General features: G+C 37.6%; 1 protein-coding gene across 2 annotated transcripts; it reads right to left on the bottom strand.

Moving 5' to 3' along the window:
* Positions 1-343: 343 nt before the first annotated feature.
* On the bottom strand, positions 344-19,928 carry nap1l4a (nucleosome assembly protein 1-like 4a). Of its 2 annotated transcripts, XM_052120227.1 has the most exons (15): positions 19,876-19,928; positions 19,106-19,153; positions 18,888-18,948; positions 17,580-17,739; positions 16,966-17,049; positions 16,599-16,730; positions 14,739-14,810; positions 14,498-14,637; positions 12,419-12,564; positions 8,434-8,450; positions 7,908-8,027; positions 7,261-7,296; positions 7,114-7,164; positions 3,815-3,847; positions 344-815 (listed from the first exon to the last, which is right to left on the bottom strand). In XM_052120227.1, the coding sequence occupies exons 2-14, from the start codon at positions 19,137-19,139 to the stop codon at positions 3,842-3,844; spliced, it is 1,059 nt and encodes a 352-aa protein (XP_051976187.1). In that variant the 5' UTR covers positions 19,140-19,153; positions 19,876-19,928; the 3' UTR covers positions 344-815; positions 3,815-3,841. The 2 variants fall into 2 exon arrangements, with proteins under 2 accessions (XP_051976187.1, XP_051976186.1); XM_052120226.1 differs by lacking the exon at positions 3,815-3,847.
* Between the last annotated feature and the right edge of the window lie 800 nt (positions 19,929-20,728).

The following is a 20,728-nucleotide window of genomic DNA, read 5'->3' on the forward strand; positions in this document are numbered from 1 at the left end:
CACGGGCCAGATCATTGAAATCCCATTTTTTTCCACATTCTGATGGTTGATGTGAACATTAACTGAAGCTCCTGACCTATATCTGCTTGATTTTATGCACTGCTGCCACACGATTGGCTGATTAGTCTCTAGAATTTAATCTGAATGGTGCCAAAAACAAAAAACATCCAGTAAGTGGCAGTTCTGTGGACGGAAATGCCTTGTTGATGAGAGAGGTCAACGGAGAATGACCAGACTAGTTTGAACTGACAAAGTCTACGATAACCGCTCTGTACAATTGTTGTGAGAAGAATATAATCTAATAATGCTGTTCTGAGATGCGGGTTGACGCTGTTTTGGTGGCACGAGTGGGACCTACACAATATTAGTCAGGTGGTTTTAATGTTGTGGCTGATCGGTGTATGTGGCAAACTTCGCTAGATCTCATATAGACACCAGCTCTAGGCAAACATTTAGAATATAGAAAAGTGCTCTTAGTTCAAAAATGTGTAGTAGTTTTGTATAAATCTTTCCATATTGTGGACTAAATTTTGGAGCACAATAAGTATCACATGATTTATGAAAACACTGAGTTTGTGTGCAGAGGTCATCTCTGTAAAAAGTAAACCATAACAGTAGAACAATAAATGAACAAGCACTTCTAAACAGCGTTTGGCTTCCTATTGCATTAGTTGACTATGGCAAGTCCACAAGGAGGTTAGGCCCGTATTCACGTTGTTGTGGCCTTATTGTCCATTTTCGGACAGCCGAGTTGTGCCATGACTATCCCTTCACGATTCTTACTGCTGTTTACACTCTGCAGGTGGAGGGTCTTTCTGTAAGAACAAGAGAACAAATAAATGAAAAAACATTGAAAAATGGTCAAACACTCAGGCACAGAAAGTAATTTGATGATGCATGCCTCACTTTTAAAGGTGAAGTGTGTAATTTGAGGACTGCTAGTAACACCAAAGATGTATGTATAATAAATGCTTTCCAACAGAATTCCACCTGTTCCCGGACTTCCATAAGTGGGGCATACAGCTTGTCCCACCTCAGACTCATTGAGCCACTGCTTGCTTAAATAAAAACTGTGGCGCTTTCAAAATATATTTTAAATCAGTAATTATTTTTTTTTATTATTATTCCCTTTTCGCCCCAATTTAGAATGCCCAATTCCCACTACTTAGTAGGTCCTTGTGGTGGCGCAGTTACTCACCTCAATCTGGGTGGCGGAGAACAAGTCTCAGTTGCCTCCACTCCTGATATCGTCAATCCACGCACCTTTTCATGTGGCTCATTGCGCATGACACAGCGGAAACTCCCAGCATGTGGAGGCTCATGCTACTCTCCGCAATCCACGCACAACTTGCCCCACTGAGAGCGAGAACCACTAATTGCGACCACGAGGTGGTTACCCCATGTCACTCTACCCTCCCTAGCAACCGGGCCAATTTGGTTGCTTAGGAGACCTGGCTGGAGTAACTCAGCACACCCTGGATTCGAATTTGTGACAATACTTATAGTCAGTGTCAATGCTCACTGAGCTACCCAGGCCCCGAAAGCACCACAATTTTTACACTTTTCGGGAATTCAACCTATGAATGTCTTGTGGCCTTTGCTTCATGGACTTCATTGTATGCATTTACATTTGGCAGATAATTTTATCCAAAGGGACTGCATTAACGTATACACTTTAATCAGCATGTGTCTTCCATGGGAATTACACTGTGACGAGGAGGAGAGTGGGGCCGGGCCGTGACTACACACGCCCGGCCCCCAATCCGGCTAATCAGCCGAGGAGAGGGATAAATGCGTCAGTTCGGGAGAGAGAGAGCCACACGCAGTTGCCATGTGTGCATTTGTGTCATTCCCACCTCCTCCTTGCCCATCCTTTATACTGTTACACACACCCATGACCTTGGTGTTGCTAATGCCATGCTCTACCAGTTGAGCAACCAGATGAGCTCCAATAACCTATCTTATGCTACCAACCAGCTGACCCAATTGCGCCTACACTTAGTGCATGCTTTTATGAAAATAACAAAACTTCACGGCCATGCCCATTGAATTTGCACTAATGTGCATAACATGTAGGTAAACGTATTCTAACATGGAAAATATTACACACTTTACCTTGATTTAATGAGTTGACAAGGTTAGTTTAAAATGTCCAGGAGAGACTTTCCTAATGTCTTTTTCACACTTGGTATGTTTGTTTGTCTGAACCCAAATATGATTGCTTCGTTTAGCTTTGATTGCATTTATTTGGTATTGCTACAAAATATTTGTGAACAACAACATATTACACAGGTAGGGCTGGGATAAACGATTATTTTTTAAACGATTAATCTAGCGATTATTTATTCGATGCATCGATTAATCTAACGATTCATTTTTTCCAGTCCGATTCGATTTCGATTCGATTAATCGACTTGTGACAACACCGGTAATACCGGTTTCATCGGGGGTGGGGGTGTAAAAAAAAAAAAAACATTTGCCGGGAGTTTGATTGACTGGCGATCTGATCAATCAATCATAATACGCCATTTTTGTCCGACAAAGTAGTCAGGAGAGAGAAGATTAACGTCGGTGGATTTGAATTTGAATAATGGATTGTAGGCTACTGTACTGACATCTTTCCGCGGTTAAAACAACAGTCCTTCTGATGTAGGCTACATTCATGTTTAGCCTATTTGATGCTATAAATTAACCAAGGAAAAGATGATCGGTTCACGAGCAGCTTTAACTGAGGCAATCTGTCACGACACATTAAAGAGCCACAAAATAGTAGGCCTATTTATGGTTTAATTTTCTTTGAATGTCCAAATTTGAAAGTTGAGACTTTATTAAATGTTACCTGCTTGGTCCTGTCTGTCAGCGCGTTCTCAGTGACCTCTATGTATTTTTCACGACATTCATAGCTATAAGCGCATTATTAATAGCTATAAGCGAAAACTTTAGGTGTCGACAATGTATTATAGCCTACTCCAACATCGAGTGAAAAGTGGGGAGTTGAAAAAAACTTACGGTGCTCTGTCATCTGCGGCTGCTCCCGGGTGGCGCTAGAATGGAAGGCCATCTCCATTTTGCAAAGACGACATATCACGGAATTGTTTCCTTTTAAATTAAATAATTCCCATACTTTAGAGGAACGAGTGCATGCCGCCTTGCACTTCTGATAGTCTGAGGATCCACTCGTGTTGGCGCCGGCGCCGCCATCTTTGTTTTGGGTCTGACAATTCGACGCACATATTTTGCGTCGACGTATTTTTTGCGTCGACGTCATCCCAGCCCTAGTGCTGGTGCATTGCCGTGGTGCTAGAATGGAAAGCCATCTCCATTTTGCAAAGACGACATATCACATAATTTTTTCCTTTTAAATTAAAGAATTCCCACACTTTAGATGAACGAGTGCATGCCGCCTTGCACGTCTGGTAGTCTGAGGAGCCACTCGTTTTGCTTCTACTCTCGGCGCCGCCATCTTTGTTTTGGTCTGACGAATCGACGCGCATATTTTGCGTCGACGTCATCGATTACGTCGACGCGTCGTCCCAGCCCTATACACAGGTAATCCATTGCAGTTCTGGATTGTGTTCACATCATCTACAAATGGACTGAAGTTCCTTGGTGTTAAGAGAACTGAATTTGGAAGAGAAAATTTACAATCAAACAATATGAACTTAATGGTCAATCGAACTGGGGTCCGGACATAAACCTCTAGTGTGAAAACAACATAAGCTTTAAAGCAGGGGAGAATGTTGATAACAGAAAGGGGGAAGACAGATCATATGATGTATAGGAATAGAGCCACATCCCCTCTGGTGTCTCTTACCTAGAAATGCATGAAGTGAGAAATGAATTATGCCTAAAATGGGGACAAATGGAAGTGGGGACAACAACACAGGTTTACAAATCAGGCATGCAATGGATTGTGAAGCATCATACAAGTTAATGATTTTAATTCCGACAACCTCAAACAAACCTAGATCAACTATACGGAGCTATTTAATGTGCTGATTGAGAGACCATGGCTATGTTCAAAACAGCATACTGCTCATAATACTTTTGCAGCATGTTTAATTGCGCAACATGCACATTTTCTGTATGTATGGAATACCTCTATGCCCTACATTTTCCAAAATGTTCAGTATAAAATGCACTGCATGGAATAATATATCTCATAATTCACTGTGCTCGACTTGACATTACATTTTCAATGCAACAAATGACCCATAAGCAAAAACGAGCATGCTATTTTTTGGAGCAACTTTTGACAGTGTGTTCAAATAAGGAGTCACTTAGGGCTGGGCGATATGGCCAAAATTGTTATCACGATAATCTTTTTCATATTGTTCGATATCGATATTTATCATGATATACATTTACACATTGCACTTTCTTTTTTTTATTTCAAAGTTGATGGAAGAAGAACAAATTTATTCTAAACAGTCAAAATAGTCTCTACAAAAATGCACAGGGGGTCCAGAGACAGCCAAAACAGTAGGGTCTGTCGGATCTTTTACCAATTTTACAGTCTTTTACCATTTATCAATTGAAAATTAATGTTAAAGCAGTCCAGTATTTGTTGGAATATTTTTACATTAAAATGAAATATTTTTTATATTTCTTTAGATTCAGATACCCAAGTATGGGGCATAGAATCCCTTGTGACTGTGGAATGATGCTGAATGTGGGTTCAGGGGTGTCCCGAGAGAAAATCTAGAAAACGTTTTTAAAAAAAACATTTGTATATTTTCATTAAACTAGTAATTTTTACCAACTAGTAATTTTAGTCTTTCATTATCCATTCCAGACATCCAATTAAATTTCACAAAATTAGAACAGAAATCGATTTGTTTATTATTAAAGGCTCGTAACATGCTGACTAATAAAGATACATTTAGAAGGGAAAAACGTTATGGTCTAAAAGGTGCTTTGAAACCACGTTAACTCATGAGGCACTTTATGTCTACACACATGCAGGGAAAAGAGGCAAAACGTGCGGAGCGGGACAGGGCAGAAATTATGCATGTTTGGTGCCAGAGAACAATATTCAAAATTACAGCACAGAAAGATCAGAGCTGTTGTCCACATCACTGTTGTTCTGTCGCGCTCTTCACTAGAGACGATGAGAGAGCACAACCGTTGTCATGAAGTCTTGCGGTGCGGATGGAATCAATCCGGTGTCCGATGTAACCTAATTGTTAGCAAGGCAGCTAACATTAGCAAGTTCATCCAGTCTGACCCTACGTTACCACTGGCGCTTTGTGAGCGAATCTGAGAGCATTTTCAATTAATTCCTATGAAAGCAGAGCGTCATGCTCACAAGGTGGATCGTAGGATTGGCAGCGGTGCGGAGCAAACTCTCTCCTAGCGCTGTGAGCGCCTTTGAGCAGATTTCGTCCACCCCAGTGGAAACGCAGCCTGAGAAAGCCGAACTGCTTGTATTTTAGAGACACACAGTAAATATCAAATTCCTCAAAAGCTTATCGTGATATATATCATTTTATCGCCAGCCCTAGAGTCACTATAGATGTTAAAACACATTTTGACACAAAATTGGATTTAAAAAAATTTATGCAAGTAACCTTTGTGGTCATGTGACAATGTAGCATACTTCAACATGTTTCACACACTATATGTACACAAAAATATTAAGCAGCATAGATTATACACTGATGAGCCAAAACATTACGACCACCTGCATAATATGCTTTTGGTCCTTTGCATGCCATCAAAACAGCACCAAACCACTGAGCTGGCTCTACAAGACCCCTGAAAGTTTCCTGTGGTATCTGGCACCAAGTCAATAGCAACAGATCCTTCAAGTTTTGTAAATTGTGAGGTGGAGCCACCATCAGACTTGTTGGTACAGTACCAAATCGGATTGAGATCTGGGGAATTTGGAGGCCAAGGCAACACCTTGAACTCTTAATCATGTTCTTCAAACCATTCCCGAACAATGTGTGCAGTGTGGCAGGGCGCATTATCCTGCTAAAAGAGGATATCTTTCATTCATTTCCATGAATGGGTGTACCTTGTCTGCAACAATATTTAGGTAGGTGGCACATGTCAAATTGAAGTCCACATGAATGGACCCAGGGTTTCCCAGCAGAACATTGCCCAAAGCATCGCACTCTCTCCACCGGCTTATCTTCCGACAGTGCATCCCAGGTGCTAACATTTCCCCAGGTAAATGATGCACACGTACATTGCCGTCCACATGATATAAAAGAAAATGGGAATAAACGGATCAGGCGACCTTCTTCCACTGCTCCAAAGTCCAGGTCTGTCGCTCGTGCACATTGTAGTCACTTTCGACCATGGATAGGGGTCATCATGGGCACTCTGACAAGTCTTCAGCTACACAGCAGGGTGCAATGCACTGCGTGTTGTGACACATTCCTCCCGTAACCATCATTAACATTTTCTGTGACTTGTGCCACAGTAGATCTTCTGTCGGTTCGGACCAGATGGGCTAGCCTTCATTGCCCTCGTGCATCGTTGAGCCTTGGGCGCCCAACACCCTGTCCCCGGTTTGCCCCTCGGACCACTGTCAGTAGGTATTCACCACTGCTGACCGGCAGCACCCCACAAGCCTTTCCATTTCAGAGACGCTTTCACCCAGTCATCTGGCCATAACAATTTGGCCCTTGTCAAAGTCGCTTAGTCGCTTACTCCTGCCTATTTCTCCTATATTCAAGATGTTGACCATGAGAAATGATTGTTCGCTTAACATCTAATCTACCCAGACCTTGACATGTGGCCTTGTTAGAATATGATCAATGTTATTCACTTCATCTGTGAGTTGTCATAATGTTTTGGCTCATCGATGTATATATATACACATATACCTGTATATACTATGTAGAATGCAGAAAGCAGTATGCTAATATTCCATCCTGAACACAGCTCAAATATCCTAGCAGAATCTCTCAAACTTGTGAAAAACAAATACATTTTGCCAATTACATACAACTAGACCCAGTGAAATAGTCAAAGTAGTCAAAAAGCCCAAGCACAAATTAAGATCTTAAGTTCTGAGCTCATTCACATAGATATCAAGTGACTAACTGACAGCGGAGTGAAGTGCATGAAAGGGATGTGGAGTATACAAATGGCTAAACTCACCTTGGGGTCAAAATCTCCCTCATCCTCTTCTTCACCTTCCTTATCCAGATCCTGAATAAAACATGATATTACTGTTAAACTGTAACCATTTATAAATGTAGATTCTATTGATTGATAATGGCTTAGCATCCTTCAAAGCACTCTCACCTCCTCCTCTCCCTCTTCAAGATCCTCCTCTTCAAACTGCACCAAAAAAAATGATTTCAACATGGTATCACATAAATTTACCAAATCAAAGGTTTTTAATTCTGCTCCAGGTTTTCACAAGGGTTAAATGATATAGTGAATATTTATGATATAACATTTTGTTGTGGCAATATAAAATAACCAATCCTTTTTCACCTACTTGGCAACATGTAGAAATTATTGATCATACATAAGACATTTCAGAGCAAAAACTTAAAAATAAATACATTTTAAAAATCTCAATATATCAAAGATACATTTCAAAAAGTCTGAGACGACTAATGAAAATGCTTGTATTGTTTTTTTTATTATTATTATTATTATTATTTAATAAATGTATTGTAAATTCTATTATCAGGACCACACATTTGCTTACATTTGATTTGTGGCTTATAAATCTTGATTATTTCTACTTCACTTTACATCAGAAATCTTTTGTTTCTTTGGTATAAATTTATTTTATTTATTTAAGTGCAAGAACCCAGATTTTCAATGTGGTCTCAGACTTTTGGATCCCACTGTCATTTTGAACAACACAGCTATGAATTAGCTATATAAAACAGCAGTAGTTTCCACATGTGACTACTCAGTAAAGAGAGAAGACGTACACTCTCGTCATCTTCCATGGCCTCTCCTGTGAAATAAAGCACTGCTCTGGGGATGATTCTCTCTCTGAAGAAGTGTCCGATTTCGAAGTCTGAAGCTAGAGTGAAGTCCAAGTCTTCATCCTAGACAATAACATATTCATAGTAAATGTCTAATTGTGGACACTTGAAAATTACTAACACAAAAAATGGGATTGCTGGAATTCAAGTCTTGTAATGCCACACTAAAGTATCACTTTCAAATTGTCACATATTTGGAGGAGATCATGTGCTAATTGGGAAATCGTTGTGCAACTTTAGAATTGACTTGTGTTTTCAAGCACTTGTGTCATTACACGAATAGTTCAACTGTTATTGACGCAAGAACTCATTGAATGTTTCTCAGTTGTGATGCGTTTTCTAAACTCAGCGTGGAGGGTTATGTGTTTGTGTGGGCAGCTGCAAGTCTTCTACTGTGTGCTACGATGATTCAGATGTTTACAAACATGCATAAAAACACAGACAAAAAGGAAGTGTACATCTTACTCACCATTCCATCAGGTGACGCTAGAAAAAAAAATAAAAATCTGAATTAATGTTTATTAACATACGGGTAAAGTTCAAAAAAAGAATTCCAGGGTCACATTTAATAAAATTAAAAATTATGAAACACACTTATACAGTTGAAGACAGAAGTTTACATGCACTTAGGTTGAAGTCATTAAAACACATTTTTAATCCACTCCAGATTTCATATTAGCAAACTATAGTTTTGGCAAGTCGTTTAGGACATCTACTTTGTGCATGACACAAGTCATTTTTCCAGCAATTGTTTACAAACAGATTGTTTCACTTTTAGTTGACCATATCAGAATTTCAGTGGGTCAAAAGTTTACATACACTTAGCTAACTGTGCCTTTAAGCAGCTTGGGAAATTCCAGAAAAAGATGCCAAGCCTTTAGACAATTATCTTCTGATAGAAGGTGAACTGAATTGAAGGTGTACCTGTGGATTTATTTTTGAAGCCTACCTTCTAACTCAGTGACTCTTTGCTTGACATCATGGGAAAATCAAAAGAAATCAGCCAAGACCTCCGAAAACATATTGTGGACCTCCCCAAGGCTGGTTCATCCTTGGGAGCAATTTCCAAATGCTTGAAGGTACCACATTCATCCGTAAAAACAATAGTTTGAAAGTATAAACACCATGGGTCCACGCAGCCATCATACCGCTAAGGCAGGAGATGCATTCTGTCTCCTAGAGATGAAAGTAGTTTGGTGCCTAAAGTGCAAATCAATCCCAGATCAACAGCAAAGGACCTTGTGAAGATGCTGGAGGAAACAATTACACAAGTATCTATATCCACAGTAAAACGAGTCCTACATCAACAGAACTATAAAGGCTGCTCAGCAAGAAAGAAGCCACTGCTCCAAAACCACAATAAAAAAGCCATACTTCAGTTTGCAAGTGCTCATGGGGATAAAGATCTTACTTGTTTGAGAAATGTCCTCTGGTCTAATGAAACAATTGATTTGTGATTGAAATGTTTGGCCATAATGACCATTGTTATGTTTGGAGGAAAAAGGGTGAGGCATGCAAGCCGAAGAACACCAGCCCAACTGTGTAGCATGGGGGTGGCAGCATCATGTTGTGGGGGTGCTTTGCTGCAGGACTGGTGCACTTAACAAAATAGATGGCATTATAAGGAAGGACAATGATGTGGCTATATTGAAGCAACATCTCAAGACATCAGCCAGGATTTTGAAGCCTGGTCGCAAATGGGTCTTCTAAATGGACAATGACCCCAAGCATACCTCCAAAGTTGTGGCAAAATGGCTTAAGGAAAACAAAGGTATTGGAGTGGCCATCACAAAGCCCTGACCTCAATACGATGTGTGGACAGAACTGAAAAAGTGTGTGCAAGCAAGGAAGCCTACAAACCTGAATCAGTTACACCAGTTCTGTCTGAAGTAATAGGCCAATATATATATATATATATATATATATATATATATATATATATATATATATATATATATATATATATATATATATATACATATATATATATATATATATACATACATACACACACACACACACACACACACACACACACACACACACACACACACACCTGATACACACACATACATCTGATAGCATTTTCTATTATGGTACATATAATATACTATAATGATTTTTTACATTTCACTTTGCATTTCCAATTATTCTCAATGAAGACTGTCAAAAACACAATATTTTGTTATTATCATTTAAATCAGCAGAAAATTAAACTACAGCAAATACTACAAAGATGCATAACAACTTACAATTTTTGCCATTACGGCATTATAATCCATGGAAAAATGTACTTAATTGCCATGAAAATAATGTAATAAGTTATTCTGATTTGCTATTTAATTTATCTCTTTTTTATTTCATTTGAGTAGAAATGTGACCAGGGCATTTTATTCTTGACAGGTTTTGTGCAAATCTTGATGAATGAAAAAGGGAGTGATTTACAGTCTAATTTTTTTTTGGAGGACTTGATCAAAGTCAAGCCCAATTCTCTGTCATTCTTTCAAACACAGAAAGCATTTCATCATTCAGTTACGGCTTGGCTAGCCCCATTGCAAGCATTTCAAGGCCACACCCGAGAAGAGAATGTTGCGGAAATCACCGCGGTAACAGATAAACTACACACACATCCGGTGACATGGCTATTGACGGTAATTGTGTCACTTTCCCACAGTATGCGTGCAAGCAGGGCAGCATTCTTTACCTGCTGGTCTATCAGACAGTTTAAAAAGAAGTGGTAAAAATGCACATTTAAAAAATGTGAGGCATTCAACGCTTATTTTTGAAGTCTGTCTGAGGTGAAGGAAATACAATGTACATCCGTTAAAGTTTAAAAAGTAACATACTTCTTGGCTGAGGTAAAATTATGGACAAGTATCGATGCTTGTCCTCAGCAAAAAAATAAAATTCTCAGCAGTCCGACATGCTTTACTCCATCTAAAACCATTTTATTTTTCTAATTCTTTTATAATATTAATAAAAATACAATTGTTCATTGTTAGTTCACAGTGCATTAACTAATCTTAACATATAGCAATACATATTTAAAATCAAAAATTGTAAATGTTACGATTAGTTAATGCACTGAGAACTAAATGAACAATTGTAATTTTTTAACTAATATTATATAAAAATATAATATTGTTCACATGATACCCAATTCTTAACTAATTAACTAATGTTATGCATGGAACCTTACTGAGTTTTAAGTGTCATAAGGGTTTATTATCTGTGCTTAGATGGTCTGCTGCCAGTGAATTCATGAACTGGTTTAAGATTTGGGTATTGTCAACCAATTCAAAAGTTGCAACGTCTACATATTACATGACATTTTCCAAAGAACTGGATGAATGTGTTTTGAAAGTTAAAATTAATGACACAATTTTGATCACACCTTCTACAATCAGCCAATCTCTAAACAGGCCATTCACCTTCATATGTGCTACTCCTATCAGAGATTGCAGTATTTGACTTCACATGATCTTTTAAAATGACATGTTTTCAATACATCATTTAACAGTTGACAATGGATAAGACTTTTTAAAATCATTTCATGGAAATTGCAGGGACAGATTTCCATTTGTGTATCAATCTTTGAAATTAATCATAATATTAAAATACATGAACAAACACCAAAAAGATTTCTGCAATTTGAATGTGGCTCAAAGGCTTCTGAGCCCACAAGCACCCCCTGGAGGATAGCAACTTTGTGTCTCGTTGGAAATAGTTATCAGCTAGCAGCATTTGCTGGCCAATGGCTGTATCATCTTTTCAGAAAATAGAAGTATGTGACACCCTCTGCTGTCCACCCAGTTAAAGAACGCACAAAACTATTCCTAATAAATTGGGTAAGGAAGGGCTTACATCTTTCATTGGAGAAAATGACAATTGAAACAGTAATGAAGCTAACACACTTGTAGTACATTGTACAAATAACAATAAAAGAATGACTGGTCAATGAGCAACTTTCATTTTATATCCAGAAGTAAAAAAAACTACTAATTAATAATCATTCAACATCATCTAATTTGTCAAATCTTGTTGCTATTATTTTTGTAATGACGATCTGATTGGTTGGTGCAGAACCAGACAAAGGAATCATGTTGCATCCGATTACTCACCATTCCTACATTTTTGTTTGTAATAACAGATATTTAGCCAAATGAACATGTACAAGAAAATTTCCAATGGCTTTTTGCGAGACACTGTGATGTCAAGATGTTTTGAAACCATAACACAATTATCTTAATCTCAAGACTTAAGTCTAATTCCATGATAACAACAGGATCAGGATTACTCATTGTGTCACATCTACATGCTAATCAGAGATGTGTTTGGGTTGTTTTGCTAACCAAGATTAAGTTAATGGTGATTATCTGTTATTTTGTCTGGGAAACCAAATCCAAACTACTAAAATCAAATCACTATAATTGTATTTGTGCAGTGCAACTTACTTTTCACAGGGCTGAAGAAATTGAAAAAGGAATCTTGTGGAACCTCTTTGGTGACCGTCCGAACGGTTCCTCTTCCTTTGTGTTTCTGTTTCTTTTTAACAATTTTGACTGTCACGTCTTTGCCCTTATGCCAGTCAATCTTACAACTAAAAGACAGAAAATGCATAATTTAGAAACACTGGTAGTCCAGATCCATTTGATTTACATTTTCTGAGGTAAATGTGAGTGGTGCTTGCCCCTACAAATGTTGGGTGTCCTGGAGGGATGCTAGGGTATTTTCTTACTGCCCTAAGTCAAAAGAGTCTCATGAGTCTGTTCCCTTGATATGGCTCAGGTACCTCCTTCAATGCAAGGCCAAGAATTTTTTTCTCTGCTTTTATTGTTTGCAAGAAGAAAATAGTAAGTCTGATCACTTAGAAAAGTAACGGCACACCTGTCCTTTAAAGCCAAATTATTTGAGGCTTCGTTTATGTTTAGTTTAAACGGTGTAGGACGAGTTAGGGGCCGTTCAGATCAATCACATTCTTACTTAAAAAAACTTGCCGCAGTAAAACGATTTGAAGAGAATGCAGGTGTCTCGAGGCACGTTTTTAAAGTTCTTTTAGTTTGACACGGCACTCAGAAAGATGAGCCGCAACGGTCCAAAACGTTCGTCTAGTGCATGTTTACACAAATAAACAGCGCAGATGGATGCAAAAATGCTTTCAGTATGAATGCAACAATGTGACAAAGATTGATCCTTAGGGTTTGGGGTTGGTTCTAGGGATGCACCGATGTATCTATCGACTGCGCTATTTATCGGGCAATTATTGACCAAATTAAAACCATCAGCAAATAGGTTAAGCATGAAAATACCAATATGATAAACTGATGGTTCAATTCTAATTAATCATCATCACACTTTGTAAACACTTTGAATTCAAATGCACAATCCAGAAATAATGACAGCCACAGAATGTAGAAGGGTTGACACTTCTAAGAGCATGTAATATTTAATATTCAAAGTGAGGAAAAACCATTGTTAAAGACGTGATGCCGGGTTCACACATCCTCTGTGAGCGGTGCGTATTCTTTTCAGCACCCATATTGACAGATTACATCGTTCCCACTGTAAGTGTGAGTCGTGAGGTGGCGCATCCCAGATGCAGCAGTGAGCGGATAGTTTTGTCGTTGAGCCTATTTTTGCCACACGGCTCACGCTGAGCTCAGCGACTAACACTAAAATAATCAAGAGATTAAGAAAAGACACAAAAGCAAATCTAAATTACTCAAACCAAACCTATAGTACACTACAATTGATATGTCTGCAAGCAAGTAAACTCAATAAAATAACCTAATAAGGAAAGAATTAATAAACTGCCAGACCTTTTGCCATTCTGTTTATATAGGTGTACAGTATAGACAAAACATTAACCAATCACAACCAAGTGTACTAATAAACAAAGTGCACGTGACTGCCCGCTGTTGTCCTTGAAGCAGCAATAACCTCTTATTATGACCTTAATATTGAAAAATAATTTCATAGGACCCAATAGATACATTTTCTGTACAGAGGTGTTGCTGTTCTCGTGGAAGAGACACGGCCAATGTGAACGTCCAACACAACCGAGGATGTGTGAACCCGGCGTGACGGTTGTGAAAGCAGCACTTACCCATATATGATGCGGTAAAACCCATCTAAAACGCTTTCAAACCAGTAAACTTTGACTTCTATGATATTGGTATGGTATCCATTAAGGCAGGACGATTGATTGAGTTAAGATTGAAATCACAATATGGTCTTACGTAATTACAAAACTTTGAAAGGCTACATTTAAAAAAATAGACTGCAAGAAGTGCTTCAGTTAGCACTTCATTTAGCACTGTGTAAGCAAGCAGCGCCCTCAAGCGGTCTGGACAGCATGCTCCATTATCCATTACAACACTATAGAACTTAAAAGGGCATTTATTTCTTTTGGTAACATTTTATTTTTCATTATGTATGGTGCATCCCTAGTAGGTTCAAATCCCTAAACCTAAGAAGGAACCATATTAAGTGATGTTTACCTTACAAATACCACAAATTGTTCAAATTCTCACCCTTCACAGTCAACGATCTCCGGGCCCTCGAAAGAGAATGGATCTGTTGCGTCTGGTTCCGATTTCATCTTGTAGACTTTAGTGAGGATTGTGTTACTGAAGAAGTCATTGGGCTCGAAGTAGAACTCTAATGTGAAACTCTGTTTTTTGATTCACAATTGAACAATGTTAAAAAGTGGACTTAAGAGTACTTATCTGTTAAATAAAAGACATTGTAGTAAATAGAGTTCAGAGTACAAACCATTGGCTGTCCAGGCTCAGAAAATTTTACAGTGATGTCCTGCAAGTGTTTCAGGATTGGCTCATCATGCTCCTATAGGAAGAAATAAAAGGACCCACTTTATATTAGGTGTCTTTATCTACTATGTATTTAAGCGTTTTATCCAATGAACTTATTATGTACATACGTGTTGATGCATTGTACTTGCATTTAAAGTCCCAGCATCCTAATCTAAACCCTAACCTTACTCCCAAACCTAACCGTACCTCAACCTCAGTTGCAGTTTCATAATGTACAGTAAATCTTGTGAGAATTTTGCAGAACAACATGCAGCTAGAAAAAAATTACATTGTATTGAATGTAATTTAATATTGATACATAGACGTTAAAGACACCTAATATAAAGTGGGACCAGAATCAAAATAATCTGTATAAGATTGTTTCAACTAATAATACTAAACCATTGGATGCCTGCTTTACATTTTCTGCTAGGTGAAAATCTTTAAAAATGGTTAAATGTGCTAAACAGAGCTAAAGGTATGGTCTGATTGGTTTGTTGAATTCAGTGAAAATCTGCAGAATTCTGCAGGCCCAGATTATATGCTTACCAATACATATTTAAAATAAAAGTTAAAACAAAAAACTTTAACAAAGGAATTTCAAGTAAAATGCAGAGAACAAAAACACAATCAGACTGCAAACGACAATAAATGTTATTAATAATCTTAAAAGGCTGCCCGGCTAACATATTATCTTGAATAGCTTCCTGTAACAAAAACACTTCCTGTGTAAACCACATAAACACTTCACTGTGCATTTAGTCAAAGCAGTCACTCCCTATATATCATAGACCATTGTTTTTGAAAATCCTTTATTAATTTCACCCATTTACAGCAGATCATGTAAATTTCAACTCAAAGCCAAAACAATCCATATAATTAAAATGGCAAACTATCTTTCAAATGACACCAAACATCAAAAATAGGGTGCTTTAAAAAGCAGATCCAAAAGGTTTCCTCTGTTAAAATACCAATTATTTTTCTCTTCTTTTAAAAAAAAAAAAGATATTAGGGTAAATATTCAGATCATCAAGAAAATAAAGGACCATAGAGTGCAACAGTCTGGTTCTGGAAGTAAAAATTAAACCCATTCAACTTGTAAACCTTTATACCGACCTACCGTGAGCTCCGAAGTTGTTAATTGATGGTATATGCTTCTGTTGCAGCCAGCAGTCTGCATTATTTCACCTTCATTGTCATAAAATACTGTTTAATAGCTAAATTTAAAAAACTACCCTACCCATGATCCTAAGGGGGAACATCCACTAATCAGAGAATCACGGCCAACAAAGCATACCAAAAGAGCTCTGCATCAACCGCCTACATTCATGATGCACTGTGAATGACGAAATTGAGTTGTTCTCCCTAAACTCGAACTACATATATATATATATATATATATATATATATATATATTTATTTTTTATTTATTTATTTTTTTTTTGCTTCAAATCAAAGTTTGTAATGTTATTCACCTCGGAGCTGGTTGGTTTGCTTCATAGCTTACAACTCTTTTATGAAGGATTTTATGAAATCTCTATAGAAAACATTAACAGAACAAAAAGTGGTGGGCACCATTAAGAAATGCAAAATGCAAAAAAAAAAAAGAACAATATTAATGCTTTTATTTTAATGAAAAAAGGCATGATTGTTTTCATTACTGTGATAAGAATGATAATTTTTGAGGTGAGGAAATGTGCTTAACTGTCATAAAATAATGTCACAATGCAAAAAAACTTTGTCTATGGTTTATGAAATAAGACCTGGACATTTCTGCTTTGCGTGATTCACCCAGAAAAGTAATGTGAATATGACAACTCACCTGCAGCATTTCACCCAGCATATCCACATGTTTAAAGATAGTTAACCAAAATTCCGGAATGCCTTTCGGATCAACGGCACTGGCTGAATCTGCCTGCTTTTCCTCCAGAGCAGCTTTCTTCTGCAAATCCTCCTGAAGTTGAAGATCAGTTTATTGATTCAACCATTAACACAGCACTGACAAAGATTTTCTTATTCAGACATTACACTCATAGCATCCATAAAAAGGTTTGCCAAGAAAGCCCAACACTTTGAAAACTGGGATTTATTTACACAACACTGTTTTATTATATCATATTATTCTTCGATTTATCAAATATTGTTTTGGACATACTGTATAGTGAGATTCATACTCAATGTCCACTTACAGCAAGCTCCTCTTCCTCCTTTTCACTTTGCCACTCGCATTCCTCATCTGTGGGTTCAACAACCCCAGTCACAATCTCTCGTCTCTGAACACAAAAGAGAATTGTATAATGTGACATAGTACATGAACCAAGTACAGACTACTTATAGCAATCACTTTTTAAACAAGCTCAAAATCAGATTTGGTTTCTCATGCTGGTTTTGAAACACAGAAACACATTTCGACATGGTCGTAAACAGGAACACTGGCTTCCCTTAATATGCATTGCGGATTGGCTGAACTATAAGCCTGTCCCCAACCATGGAAATGGCCATAATAGAGTGAGGGCAGTCGGTCATTAGTTCTGATGGGTTGACTTTGGCACTTAAATGGTGACCGTACAGACCACCAAAGGGCTTGAAGTTCAACAGTCATGCTTAGAGAAACCACAGACAGCAACTGAAGCCATTTCCTGTGTACAGGGTCAATTTGGGAAACACTGGACAGACTTACTGAAAAGCTTTGCTCAGATATCGCAGGTTGTTGTGGGGTTAAACACGCAAGCTTTGTTGTAACTCTGACAAAATGAGCATGTTTAAACAGAATGCTTGGTATTGCAGAGATCAAACTGCGTACTCTGTGGAAGATGGGATGGTAGAGAGCGGAGTACTTTCTCTCCAGTTCATGGACTTCCTCGTAAAACTTGGCCTCTATGTTCGCACTCTGGAGTTGGAGTCTCTTCAGGGCATAAACTCTTCTCTTCACATTCTTAGGCAGGAGGCTGAAATTCGGTACACTGGATAGCAAACATTCAGGGAACAGTTTTAGACAGCTTTGCGATGAAAAAAACAAGTTTACGAAACATTAGAGATGCTCACAAAACACAAGTTTACAGACGTTTACAAAACTTTTCAGATGATCAGGAAACACAGCAAGTTTACAAAAAAAGCACGTTTACTGATGTTTGTGAAACTACAGATATTTACGAAACACGTAAAGTTTGCATAAAAGCAAGTATACAGATGTTTACGAAACCCTGAAAGTTTACAGATGTTAAATAACCTTTACAGATGTACAGGTTTACAAATGTTTACAAAATACGACAAGTTTACAGATGGTCATGGCAGTATTTTTAAAGTTTAGTCAACTTTACATACAGTTGAAGTCAGAAATGTAAATACACTTAGGCTGAAGTCATCAAAACTCATTTTTTTACCACTCCACTGTTTTAATATTAGCAAACTATAGTTTTGGCTTTGTGCATGACACAAGCAATTTTTCCAACAATTGTTTACAGACAGATTGTTCCACTTTATATCTATATAATCTATATCACAATTCCAGTGGGTCAGAATTTTACATGCATGAAGTTAACTGTGCCTTTAAGCAGCATGGAAAATTCCAGAAAATGATGTCAAGCCTTTAGGCAATTAGCCAATTAACTTCTGATAGGAGTACTGAATTGGAGCTGTACTGATTTTCCCATGATGTCAAGCAAAGAGGCACTGAGTTTAAAGCTAGGCCTTAATTCACATCAACAGGTACACCTCCAATTCAGTACACCTCCTATCAGAAGCTAGTTGGCTAACTGTCTAAAGGCTTGACATCATTTTCTGGAATTTTCACAGTTAACTTCTTGTATGTAAACGTCTGACCCACTGGAATTGTGATCTAGTCAATTAAAAGTGTCTGTAAACAATTGTTGGAACAATTACTTATGTCATGCACAAAGTAGATGTCCTAAACGACTTGCCAAAACTATAGTTTGCTAATATGAAATCTGTGGAATGGTTAAAAAAATTTTTTTAATGACTTCAACCTAAGTGTGTGTAAACTTCTGACTTCAACTGTAACAAAAGTTCAATTATAATATCATATTTCAATTTTTCTGATTTTCTTTATCATTGCAGGTAGCTAAAAGCAAACAGATAAAATGCTTCTTACCTTTCTATCTGTAAAAAGTCATCTGGTTTGTCAGACTGAGAAGTTTTGCTTCCTCCTTTGCCTAAACATAAAAGAACATGATAAAAACCATTACTTTAGAGGGGATATCAATCTAATTTACATGCAAATCATTCACACTTTCAATATTGTCTTTTTCAGAATGGCTCATCAATTTACCAGAATACACATCTATATATCATAAACAACACAAAACATACCTTTGGCTTCACTCTTTTCACCTTTTCTATCCATTTTTCACTCCTCAGCTAATTTTCAAAGACAAAATGAAGACAAAACTTGTCATGGTTACATTTAAACGCCACTAGTGTCATACTTTCACCTGTTTATTAAATTGTACTCACAAAAACATAATAACACCTTTTTTCTTTTCTTTTGCATGTATAACTTATTTTCTTTAATTTAGATGTACAATGCAATAAGATACAAGTTGGTAACCATGTCAAAGTATAAAAATGACATAAGTGTGTGATGGTGAAATTAGTTGTTTGCAAAACACACTTTGAACATCACTGGCAGGAGGACCTGTCAATCACATCTGACAAGTTGTGCATCCTAATGAAGTAACACAATAACTTATAAGTTCTGATTAAAAATAGAAACCTTAATGTCACGTTTTCATTTGAAAGAAAAAAAGTCATGCGAACTGTCTGATTTAGTTCGTTTAGGTGGGTTCTGAGAAACAGCTCTGGTGAAAGAAGAAATCTTGTAACCAGCTTTCATAAACTACAACAGCTGCATGGTTATTGCTGTCACTGCACTGTCATGCATGTGTCTATGGCAGTTAAATGTCCCATGCACATTGACAGCCTGTGTCTCTGTCAGAAACTGTATAGCAGCTCTGCCGTAACATTAAAAACCTTCGAATGAAGTCGGTCAATCACATTAAAAAGGCATAGATCGTTTTCCAAACACTACATATACATATTCAGCTCCATTCGCGCTCAGAATAGTGTTTTCTTTGACTTACCTCCACGTAACGCTCCAGACCGTCCTCACGCTTCCAGCAGACGGAGAAGTACGACGGCATGTCGCACCATACTCATCTCTCATTGGACAAATCGCTGTTACGGGCCGAGTGTGTGGGCCAATCAGGGGTACGCCTTTGTATTGCGACACCTTATTGGTTGTGACAGTCTCGTCGCGTCAGAAGAGCGTATTTTGTGTAGAGTCTGTCTATTCCTGGCATGTTTGTTTACCACCCAATTAACACATTTTAGGAAATGATAACGATACATAGAGACAGTTTAATGACTGTTTGTCTGTTAACCATATACTTTCAGTCCATATATGTTGGCTAAAATATATTATTGGTGAGTTTTAAGCCCTGTTGCACTTATCTCAGAACAGCGGGTTTAGTCAACTTTTGACACTGTGTTGCGTTTTAATTGTTTTAACTTAACTGCGTTATTGCGTGTGTAACAGTTCTCAGATCAGCCCAAACACGCAAACTTTGAATTTTGACATGGTCATACAATTTTTGTTTTGATAAATACAATTTTAACAGCATAAGGCCAGTTTATTGGAAGTAGTGCAAAGGGATTCTTACTTTTTCATGGTACTATGAAAATTGATCGCGTAGAGATTTGTTAGTGAACAGACTTTATAATTTTTTTCTCTTTTACATTGCTCTTTCGTCATCTGTACCACCACCGGGATCATGTTATTTATTCTTGTATTTTTCTTTAGTCTACCTTAAAGGGATAATTACCCCAAAATTACAATTCTCTCATAATTCCATCCTAGATGTGTATGTATTTCTTTCTTCTGTTGAACACAAATAATTTTAGAAGAATATTTCAACTCTGTAGGCCTGAATGGTG

This window comes from Xyrauchen texanus, chromosome 46 (assembly GCF_025860055.1).
Source record: "Xyrauchen texanus isolate HMW12.3.18 chromosome 46, RBS_HiC_50CHRs, whole genome shotgun sequence".
NCBI classification, from domain to species: domain Eukaryota; kingdom Metazoa; phylum Chordata; class Actinopteri; order Cypriniformes; family Catostomidae; genus Xyrauchen; species Xyrauchen texanus.